The following is a 12,336-nucleotide window of genomic DNA, read 5'->3' on the forward strand; positions in this document are numbered from 1 at the left end:
GGAAATGTAGAATTCTACTGCAGGGCACCTCCCCTTCTGGCTTGCTGTATTTTCTCCCAGCTCTTAGCTGGACAAGCTTCTTGGTAATGCTTCTTTCTGGGTTTTAGTTTTTAGTTTTTTAGTTTTAGAGATACAGCACTGAAACAGGCCCTTCGGCCCACCGAGTCTGTGCCGACCATCAACCACCCATATATACTAATCCTACACTAATCCCATATTCCTACCACATCCCCACCTGTCCCTATATTTCCCTACCACCTACCTATACTAGGGGCAGTTTATAATGGCCAATTTACCGACCAACCTGCAAGTCTTTTGGCTTGTGGGAGGAAACCGGAGCACCCGGAGAAAACCCACGCAGACACAGGGAGAACTTGCAAACTCCACTCAGGCAGTACCCAGAATTGAACCCGGGTCGCTGGAGCTGTGAGGCTGCAGTGCTAACCACTGCGCCACTGTGCCGCCCTGTCTCTCTCTCCTCGAAGGCTGACTTTTTGAGGTGAAGAATTTGTCATATCTCACCTCTACTGAGAGACAAGGATTTTCCTCCCTGTCATGACTGACAATGGCCCAGGATGTGGCTACTTCGCACCTTCTTTGTTTCAGGAATGTTTCAGGATGGGTGTGATTGACACCTTTCAACCTTTCTTCTAAACAGACAGTGTGGCAATCTTCGAATACACATGCAGCCATCTTTTGCAGCATTGTCCATTTTTAAAAAAGGTAAAGTCAATTTTTATAACTATTGAGTTTGAGTCTGTATTTTTTCATCATCGCACTTCTCATACGCATGACAGAAGGCTCACCAGCACCTTCTCAAGGAAATAAGAAATGGGCAATATATGCCAGCCTTGCCATTGACACCCGTATCTGAGAACAGATTTTTAAAAAGATTGTCGCTGCATGGTTGTATTAATACAAATGACCATTCTTCACATGTGCATCTAGACTGTGAGGGTCCTCTGGCTATTCTACCCAGGAGAGCAGAGCAGAGTGCAATTTGTCCTCACCCAACAACTGAGCTAGTACATTTACCAGGAAGGGTAACTAGATGCTGAATAGGGCTGGGTACACTGGCTGGTAGTTCCCTAGCCTAGTCCTGGATACTGAGGCTAATTATAGGACCTGATCAACTGCCTCACCTGAGATCAATTCACTTTGGCCAAAATGGGGCCCAAACCTGAGACGTTCTGGCTTATGAGGGCAACAGGGAAGCCTTCTGGGAGTCCTTTAATAAACAAGTATTCCTTTAAATAATGGCAGAAAGCAACGCTGAAATTGTTGAGCCACACTTAAACATACTGGGAAAGACTTAAAGAGTTCTGATGAAGGGTCATTGTCCTGAAACTTTAACTCTGTTTCTGTCTCCACAGGTACTCTCAGACCTGCTGCCTATTTCCAGCATTTTCTTTTTCTTATTTCAGATTTCCAGCATCTACAGTGTTTTGTGTTTGTAAGACTTAAAGGGGCACTGGCCAAGCCAGGAATTAATAATCTTGCTCACTTATAAATGCAGATGTGCACTAATGTATTGACAATGTGTGATCTCTCTGTGCGACAGAAGTTATTTTATTCAAGCCATTTAAAAATCCCACAAATGAAATCACTCACACCAGGAACAGCACAGATTGTTCTATCAATCAGATCAGGAGCTTTAAAGTGAATGATTCAGAGGAGAGACAACCATCTGTTTTCTAAGAACGAAAAATTCTCTGAAAGGATGTAAGGGTATGTTGTTAAGGATATTAAGGGATATGGGTAAAGCAGGTAAGTGATGTTGTAGTACAAATCAGCCATAACCTAACTGAATGGGAGAACAGGCTTGAGGGGCTGAATAGCCTCCTCCTTTCCTTATGTTCCTATGACATCGATATGACATCAACACTTGGGCATTATTTTACTTCTTCTTAACCACTGCACTGGGGAGAAAATGAGTTCCATGACTTAATTTGTAACTTGTCCAGATTGATTCAGGCTGCTTCATTTACATGGATCTTTTTAAATGGGATTAACTACAAATTTGAAAAATTAAATGCACTGCTCTAGATAGCAGAATGTGGAAGCTCCAGGGTGACTAATACATGAATTAAAACTTAATAATTAAGACTTAAAGGCTACCGGCAAGGACGTGTCTCCAATCTCTCTCAGATGCTGCATTATAGGAGAATACATTGATGTTATAACATTAGCATTAAGCAGTGTCTGATGAATGATGGGATTCTCAGTATCAGTTTCATGTTACCACACACTTTTTATCTTACAGACTGAACAGTCCACTCCTAAACAGAAACATTCCCAACTGCACATCCTTTGCCTCTGTGGATGAATGGCTGGATGTCATTAAAATGGGACGTTATAAAGACAACTTTGCAGCTGCAGGTTATTTATCACTGGGCCTGGTAATGAGAATGAACATGGAGTAAGTACTGAGAAAGTGCAGATGATTAATACAGTGAATTAATATGATGGATTTAAATGCCCATTTTGTAGTAAAATATATTGAAATTAAACTTTATTTAACTTCCATTTCTCCCCTGCCCAATAAATCACTCCTTGTGTTAAATTTTGAGTTCTGTGTGACTAGTTCCTCAATTTGGAAAAATGTTTGTGTTAAACTTACAGCTCCTACACCATTTAGACACCTGCATCAAACTAGAGGGAGTTTCCAAATGAAACAATATAGCAAAATCAATGATGTTAAGGTCTGTGTCTCAATAGCACTTGTGGTACAACATTCCTGTTTCTAGCAACCCTGTGTGTGAAACAAATTCACCTAATTCTAACTTTGGTTAGATCACAATTGGAATATGACATGCAGTTCTGGTTTCCATTTGTAAAAAGGATATAGAGGCACTGGAGAGGGTGCAAAAATGGTTTACAAGGAAAATACCAGAAATGCGAGGTTATACCTATCAGGAGAGAGTGAAAAGGCTGTTTCTCTTTTCTATTGAAAAGAGAAGGCTGAGGGGTGACCTAATAGATGTCTGTAAAATTATGAAAGGTTTTGACAGAGTAGAATGTTTCCACTTGTGGAAACTAGAGCCCATCAATGCAAGATAGTCACCAAAAAATCAAATAAGGAATTCAGAAGAAACTTATTTACCAAGAGACTGGTGACTGTCATGGAAGTGTTTTTTTTTTTCCTCTGTTTAAAAACTCAAGTGGATCTGTGCGCCTTTAAGACTGAGAGCAGTTTTTATTTTCTCTGGGAACAGTGTATGAGCTGCAAGCCTGTTTCCCAGGCAATGGCAAGAGAGAGAGAGGTCACATGCTGTATTGTATCAGTTTGATTCTGTGTAAAGACTGGCTAGAATTGGTTTGAACTGGCAGACCAATGAAGCGTGCTTTCTTGAAGAAAGAAAGAATTTGTCTCTCTCAGCAGAAAATTACATTGGCCTACAGGCTGTGTTTTGCCTAAAGAGGAAAAAACCCCCTGGGAAGGAATCTTTGCATTACTGAAGATAGCAAATTCCTTTTTACTCCTGTCTCTTGGAAGTTTCTGCTTCAGGAGTGACTTTCTGTTGCCTTTTGTCTTTCTGGGAGTTCTGGAATTCTCAGTAAAGTTTCTACTGATAGACTGCTGATTCAAAATCTAAGTAGACCTATTGTTATACTCCTTGTTGAAAGATCTGTGTGACATTTACTGCAGCCGAAGTACTGTGAACGCCTATCTATTATAGACTGTTCATCAAACTCGCCTGAAGACTTCAAGTGGCATCTGACTATTCGACTCTGGGACACCTCACCAAACCGGGAACATAACCCGCCAAGACTTACAATCCAGTTGTTTTATTATTCCTAAAAAACAGCACTAATTTAAAACATCATTTTAGAACAGGTTTTTGAATGTATGTGTGCGTGCATAAGAGTTAGGAGGAATAAGAAGTTATAAAGTCTTTTCAGACATAGATTTATCTCAGTATTGTTTAAAATTTAGTTTATTAATAAATAGTTAACTTGTTGTTTAAAGATAACTGGTTTGGTGTGTTTTATTCTGAGGGTTAGTAAAGTGTTTAATTTGGCTAATTTCCAGTAGGTGAGAAACTTTAATAATATGCTGTGACCTGTGGAGGAATGGAACTGAATTGACAGTGCATTACTCCTGCCTCGGTCGCAACATATTAATTCGGGGGCTCGATTGTCCGGAATCCAAATCCAATGCCAATTACATGAATTATAAAGGGAATAATAATTTGAAAGAAGAAAGAAATAAAAGGAACCAGGTTTCTTATGTAATAGGGTAAAGGATGTATCATCGGAATGGCATTAGATGTTGCAGCAGTTTTTCTGGGAAAGGAGAATGTGTCCCTCAGTGATTTGACAACTTTAACTAACAATAAACTAAAAGATTTGTCAGCAAAATTGGGGTTACAGTTGAAATCGGGTGCTAACAAAGCAGAGATATTTGATGTAATGGTCCAACATTTAAAACTGGAAGAAGGAGAAGAGGATAGTAAGCCAGAGAGTGATGCAGTGGAATTGCCTAAGATTCAGTTAGAAATGAAAAAAACTGGTGCTTCAACAGGAAAAAGAAAGAATAGCAATAAGAAAACTTGAGGCTGAAAAAGAATTAAGAAAACTTGAACTTGAAAAAGAGGAAAGGGAGAAAGAGAAGGAATTTAGATTGAGAGATGGAACGAAGACAAAGGGGTAGTCTTGATTCCCGGGAAAATTCTGGTCAGGAAGAAGCTGAATTCAGCCCAACACGCAGTGAAAAGCTGTTTAAATTCATACAAGCTTTTCCTAAGTTTGAGGAAAGGGACATAGAGGCATTTTTCATATCTTTTGAAAAAATAGCCAAACACATGAAATGGCCAAAGGAAAGCTGCATACTGCTTATGTAAAGCAGGTTGATGGGCAGAGCACATGATGTTTATGCCATGCTTCCTAAAGAGGCTTCTGCAGATTATGAGATGTCAAAAAAGGCTATTCTCGCTGCATGTGAGTTAGTCCCTGAAGCTTACCATCAGAAGTTATGGAGATTGGCTGGGCAGATGTATGTAGAATTTGAGAGGGTGAAGCTAATTAATTTTGACTGTTGGATACGGGCATTAAAGATGGAAACCACGTAGGAGAACCTTAGAGAATTGATTCTCTTGGAAGAGTTTAAAAAATCAATCCCTTCTGTAGTGAGAACTCATGTAGGTAACCTGAAAGTTTTAAAAGCTAGACAAGCAGCAGAAATTGCTGTTGATTTTGAGCTTGTGAATAAGTCAAAACCTTTTGTCTGTCACCCCCATAAACCCGAGAAGGATAGAAGGTGGGAGAGTGAAAGGAAGGCAAGTAACCGGGGACAAGAAGGAACAGCTGGGAACGACCCAGGATCATCTCTTCAGACCAGAAAGGAGGGTGCCGAGGATAGAAGTGAGGTCCGCAAGCCGAAGTGTTATCATTGACACAAAATGTGTCATCTTCATTCAGAATCCTAAAATTGCGAGATAAACCCATAGGACTTGTTGGGACACAAAACTATTGCAGAGAAAAGAGCTCTGACTGAGAGCTACAGTAGACCAGGCTGTAGCTTTAACAACAGCTGTAAAACCAGATGCAAAAACTAAAGTGAGTGTAGAGGTTAAGAATAAGATACTTGAAAGTTATAATGAATTCTTGTCAAAGGGAAAGGTAACTCCATATCCGTTAAGTGAGGCAGGAAAACCTATCATTAGACTTAGGGATACAGGTGCAACCCAAACACTTTTGCTGGGGAAAGGTGTAATGTTTCCACCAAAGAGAGTCCTGAATGCTAAAGTTTTAGTTACTGGAATTGGTGGGGAGTACCCATACCTTTATATAAAGTGTGCCTGGAGAGTGACCTAATATCTGGGATGGTAACAGTGGGAGTTGTCCATAGTTTGTCAGTAGAGGGAATTGATCTACTAGGAAATTATTTGGCCTGATCAAAAGTATCAGTTTCTCTTATAATTACAGAGAAATCAAGTGAAGTTAGAGAAATGGAACAATTGCAGGAACAAATTCCAGGACTGTTTCCTGCCTGTGTAGTAACCCGAGCAATGGCTAAACAGGATCCATTGTCAGAGGTAAAATTGGCACCACAGACAGATAGCTGAGTATCTAAAACCCTGTTTGGGGATTTAGATAATCCAAATGAGATGTTTAACAGATCTTCTATAATTGCAGCACAGCAAACTGATCCAAAGTTATACAGAGTAGCACAGTCGGCTCTGAAAGAAACTGAGGCGAAAGGAGTTCCAGAAGGCTATTATATTGAAGACGGGGTTTTGAGGAGGAAATGGAGACCACCTTATACACCTGTGGACGAAGACTGGACAGTTGTTAACCAGATAGTGGTCCCATCTAAATATCGACAGGGATTATTAAGGTTAGTACATGACATTCCTTTTACAGGACATAGGGGGATTCAGAAGACCAAATCACGTATAAGCCAAATTTATTACTGGCCAGAACGTGAGACAATTTTGTAGGACATGCCATACATGCCAAATGATGGGAAAGCCGCAACCTACCATAAACCGGCACCGCTAATTCCCATACTAGTGATTGAGGAACCATTTAGTAGGGTATTGGTAGACTGTGTAGGACACTTGCCAAAAACAAAAGCAGGACATCAATACATACTTACTATCATGGATATGGCTACTCGATTTCCAGAGGCCATTCCTTTGAAGACAATTGCTGCTAAAATAGTAATAGGAAAGTTAATCCAATTCTTTACATGACGTGGATTACTACTTGAAGTTCAATCAGATCAAGGTTCTAATTTCATGTCTAAGATATTTCAAGAAGTCATGGGAAAATTGGGTATCAGACAGTTAAAATCTTCAGCATATCACCCACAGTCACAGGGAGCTTTAGAGAGGTACCATCAAACTCTCAAAACAATGATTAGAGCATACTGTCACGAATATCCGTATGACTGGGATAAAGGGCTAGACTTTCTTTTATTTGCCACCAGAGATTCACCGAATGAATCTACAGGTTTCAGTCCTTTCGAATTTATGGACATGAAATAAGAGGTCCTCTAAAACTCATCAAAGACAGATTCTTAGAACAAAGGAATGAATCTTCGATACTAGACTATGTATCTGTGTTCCGAGAAAGGCTCACGAAAGCTTGTGGTGTGGCTCAGAAACATCTTAAAGCATCCCATGCCAAAATGAAAAAATGGGCAGACAAGAATGCAAAAGCCCATAATTTTCAACCAGGGGATGAAGTATTGGTATTGTTACCCTTACATGGTGAACCATTAAAAGCACGTTTCAGTGGCCCATATCATAGTGATCAAAAGAGTGGGTAAGGTAGATTACTTGAGTGACACCCCTTATCACCAGAAGAAGAATTGATTGTGTCATATGGGCGGCACAGTGGCGCAGTGGTTAGCACCGCAGCCTCACAGCTCCAGCGACCCGGGTTCAATTCTGGGTACTGCCTGTGTGGAGTTTGTAAGTTCTCCCGATGTCTGCGTGGGTTTCCTCCGGGTGCTCCGGTTTCCTCCCACATGCCAAAGACTTGCAGGTTGATAGGTAAATTGGCCATTATAAATTGCCCCTAGTATAGGTAGGTGGTAGGGAAATATAGGGACAGGTGGGGATGTGGTATATGGAATTAGTATAGGGTTAGTATAAATGGGTGGTTGATGGGCGGCACAGACTCGGTGGGCTGAAGGGCCTGTTTCAGTGCTGTATCTCTAAACTAAACTAAACTAAAGTAAACATATCAACATGTTGAAGCAATATTATCGCAGGGAGGAGGATAGACCAGTTCAGGTATGTTAGATAATGGGGACTGTTGAGAAGGAAAAGGATAGTGAGGATGAGGCAGAAGGAGGCCTAGACAATTGAACCTCCAACTATCCAGTTAGCGAATACAGAATGGCTAGGAAAATTGCACAACATGCTTTTGTACTTAGATGTAAAGATCTAACCAGGCTTTTCACCACATTTAAAAGAGTCTGTAGGGATAAGCCAGGATGTACAACCTTAGCCACACATGATGTGGATATAGGGGAACCATTCCTTTAAAACAATATCCTTACCACTTAAGTCCAGATAAACAGGCCCATGTAAAAGCAGAAATCCAATGCATGTTGGAAAATAACTTAATTGAACCTAGTCAAAGCAGATTGAGTTCACCAATAATCTTAGTGCCTAAACCTGACAGGTCAACCCGACTTTGCATGGACTATAGAAAAGTCAATGCAGTAACGAACGCAGACTCCTACCCAATTCCTCGCTTAGAAGACCATATTGACAGAGTGGGCAGTGCTAGATTTCTTCCCAAGATCAACTTGTGAAAGGGATACTGGCAGGTTCCTTTGACTCCTCGATCAGTTTTGTCACACCAGATTGTCTTTATCAATGCCGGTGATGTCATTCAGGCTAAAAAATGCCCCAACCACTTTTCAAAGATTAATGAATCAGGTGGTAGCCAGTGTTCCCAACTGTGTAGTGTATCTTGTTGATGTATTAATATGCAGTAACATCTGGAAAGAACACTCAAACCAGCTAAAAACTCTATTTAAAAAAAATTACAAGCAGTGGACTTAGTGATAAATCTGGCAAAAAGCAAGTTCTGAAAAGTAAGAGTAACTTACCTTGGACACATCATTGGGCAAGTATCGCCAAGAATGGCAAAAGTATAGGCCTGAGTGGAGTTTCTTATTGCTAAAACTAAACGTGAAATCATGAGGTTCTTAGGAATGTGCAGTTTCTATCGGATGTTTGTACAGAATTTTAGTGCTGTAGCTTCTCCGTTAACCGATTTGCTACAAAAAAACCCTAAGTATGGTCAGATGAGTGCCAGGCAGCTTTTGAAAAGCTAAAAGCAATCTTAACTAATGAACCAGTGTTGGCTGCTCCAAATTTTGCTAAACCCTTCAAGATAGCAATTGATACTAGCGACCTGGGGATTGGCGCAGTTTTATTGCAGGATGATGAATTGGCCATAGAAAATCCAGTAGGGTACTTTTCAAGAAAACTAAATCACCAAAAAAAAGTATTCCACTGTACTACTGTAGAAAAAGAAACATTAGGACTATTGCTGGCCCTTAAACATTTCAAAGTATATATCTGCCAAGACTATAAAGAAGCACTAATATACACTGACCATAACCTATTAATGCTTGCGGAAAAATTTAAAAGCCAAAATGCTAGAATATTCAGATGGAGTGTGTTGTTGCAGCCTTATCATTTGAAGATTGTACATATCTCAGGGAAAAACAATGTTATCGCTGACGCTTTGTCACAAAATTAATTTTGTTAAGTTACATGAATAATGATGGTACAAAGAGAAAATTCTATTAATGACCAGTAGAGTGAATGGGGGCATGAATATGGAAAATATGTTGAGTGCTTTTTCAGTTTCTGTTTTGCATTGTAATAAAATGCATTTTAAGAATGGCATTTCATTTCGCCAAGAGCGGAGGTGTCATGGAAGTGTTTTTTTTTTCTCTGTTTAAAAACTAAAGCGGATCTGTGTGTCTTTAAGACTGAGAGCAGTTTTTATATTCTCTGGGAACAGTGTGTGAACTGCAAGCCTGTTTCGTAGGTAACAGCAAGAGAGAAAGATGTCACATGCTGTATTGTATCAGTTTGACTGTGTGTGAAGACTGGCTGGAACTGATTTGAACTGGCAGACCGGTGAAGCATGCTCTCTTGAAGGAAGGAAGAATTTGTCTCTCCCAGCAGAAAATCTACATTGGCCTATAGGCTGTGTTTTGCCTAAAGAGGAAAAAAACCCCTAGGAAGGAATCTTTGCATTATCGGAGGTAGCAAATTCCTTTTTACTCCCATCTCTGAGAAGTTTCTGTTTCAGGAGTGACTTTCTGTTGCCTTTCACGTTTCTGGGAGTTCTGGAATTCTCAGTAAAATTTCTACTGATAGACTGCTAATTTAAACTCTAAATAGACCTGTTGTTATACCCCTTGTTGAAAGATTTGTGTGACGCCTATGCAGCTGAAATACCATGAACACCTATCCATTACAGACTGTTCATCAAACTCGCCTGGAGACTTTGAGTGGCATCTGACTTTTCAACTCTGGGACACCTCACCAAACCGGGAACATAACCCGCCAAGATTTGCAACCCAGTTGTTTTATTGTTCCGAAGAAAGAGCTCTAATTTAAAACATCACTTGAGAACCAGTTAGCCATTGGTTTTTGAATGTATGTGTGTGTGCATGAGGGTTAGGAGGAATAAGAAGTTATAAAGTCTTTTCAGACATAGACTTATCTCAGTATTGTTTAAGATTTAGTTTATTAATCAATACTTAATTTGCTGTTGTTTAAAGATGCCTGGTTTGGTTGTGTTTTATTCTGGGGGTTAATAAAGTGTTTAATTTGGCTAATTTCCAGTAGGTGAGAAACTTTAATAATATGCTGCGACCTGTGGAGGAATGGGACTGAATTGACAGTGCATTACTCCCACCTTGGTCACAACATGAGAATGTGAAACCCACTGCCATAGGGAGTGTTTAAGGTGAATAGTATAGATCCATTTAAGGGAAAGATGGATAAGCATATGAGGGAGAAGGGAATAGAGGGTTATGCTAATATTGTTAGATAAGGAAAGATGGGAGTAGGCTTGAGTGGAGCATAATTGTCAGCATGGACTGGTTGGGGCAAATGACCTGTTTCTGTGCTGTAAATTCTCAGTAATTATTCCCTTTTTACTTCCAGTGATCATCCTGAGCCACTGCAACCTTATTACTGATTCACCAATCATTGGAATTAATCTTTCACAATTACCCTTCTTCAGCCTTTTAGAATTTTCAAAATCTCTATTTGATCCCCTCTTAACCTTCTCTGTTCCCATTTTGTCAACACTTTTTCATGACTATCTTTCTCCTGGTACCAGTTCAGTAAATTGGACCTGAGTGGTGTAGTGATTACACAACGGTCTTTCACATCTGGGATCAGAGTTTGAATCCAGCCCAGACTGTTAATTCTGCTGGCTGGAAGCATCCTGTGTAAAATGAGCTTGTCCTGCCCCAATCCAGCTCCCGATGGGCATCGGCCTACAGAATGAAGCTGTCCTGAATTTGGCACTTTTCTGTAAGGTCACTCAGGCCTGCAGGCTACAGTGGGATGCAGAAAAGTTGCCACACTGGCATTTGTGTGGTGTGAATGTTACTTGCCACTTATCAGCCCAAGCTGGATATTGTCTAGTTCTTGTTGCATTTCTACACGGATTGCTTCAGTATTTGAGGAGTCGCGAATGGTGCTGAACATTGTGCAATCATCCCCACTTCTAACCTTATGATTGAAGGAAGGTCATTGATGAAGCAGCTGAAGATGGTTGGGCCTAGACACTACCCTGAGGAACTCCTGCAGTGATGTTCTGGAGCTGAGATGATTTACCTCCAACAACCACAACTATCTTCCTGTGCGCTAGGTATGACTACAACCAGTAGAGTTTCCCCCAATTCCCATTGACTCCAGTTTTGCTAGGGCTCCTTGATGCCATACGCAGTCAAATACTGCCTTGCTGTCAAGGGCAGTCACTCTCACCTCACCTCTTGAGTTCAGCTCTTTTGTCCATGTTTGAACCAAGGCTGTAATGAGGTCAGGAGCTGAGTGGTCCTGACGGAACCCAAACTGAGCGTCAGAGAGCTGGTTGTTACTAAGCAAGTGCCGCTTGTTCGCACTGTCAGTGACACCTTCCATCAAGTTACTGATGATTGAGAGTAGACTGATGGGGTGGTAATTGGCCGGGTTGGATTTGTCCTGCTTTTTGTGTACAGTGCATACCTAGGCAATTTTCCACATTGCCGGGTCAATGCCAATGTTGTAGTTGTACTGGAACAGCTTGGCTGAGGGCGCGGCAAGTTCTGGAGCACAGGTCTTCAGTACTATTGCCGGAATTTTGTCAAGGTCCATAGCTTTTGCAGTATCCGGTCGTTTCTTCAGTCGTTTCTTGATATCAGGTGGATTGAATCAAATTGGCTGAAGACGGGCATCTGTGATGCTGATGACTTCAGGAGGAGGCTGAGATGGATCATCCACTTAAAACTTCTGGCTGAAGATTGTTGCAAAAGCTTCAGCCTTATCTTTTGCACTGATGTGCTGGGCTCCCCCTCATTGAGGATGGGGATATTTGTGGAGCCACCTCCTCCTGTTAGTTGTTTTATTGTCCCCCACCATTCACAACTGGATGTGGCAGGGCTGCAGAACTTAGATCTGATCCATTAGTTGTGGGATCGCTTAGCTCTGTCTATCGCATGTTGCTTACACTGTTTGGCATGCAGGTCATCCTGGGGTGTAGCTTCACTAGGTTGACGCCTCATTTTGAGGTATGCCTGGTGCTGCTCCTGGCATGCCCTCCTGCACTTTTCATCGAATCCAGGGTTGATCCCCAGCT

At 41.0% G+C, this 12,336-nt stretch overlaps 1 protein-coding gene across 2 annotated transcripts in view; it reads left to right on the forward strand.

The window, feature by feature from the left end:
• epha8 (eph receptor A8) overlaps window positions 1-12,336 on the forward strand; it is a 637,160-nt gene that overhangs the window by 607,369 nt on the left and 17,455 nt on the right. For both annotated transcript variants that reach the window (XM_068017569.1, XM_068017570.1), the window contains exon 16: window positions 2,264-2,419. In XM_068017569.1, the coding sequence (XP_067873670.1) occupies window positions 2,264-2,419 (156 nt within the window). The remainder of the gene's footprint in view (window positions 1-2,263; window positions 2,420-12,336) is intronic.

The sequence above is a fragment of the Heterodontus francisci genome, chromosome 37 (assembly GCF_036365525.1).
Source record: "Heterodontus francisci isolate sHetFra1 chromosome 37, sHetFra1.hap1, whole genome shotgun sequence".
Taxonomy (NCBI): domain Eukaryota; kingdom Metazoa; phylum Chordata; class Chondrichthyes; order Heterodontiformes; family Heterodontidae; genus Heterodontus; species Heterodontus francisci.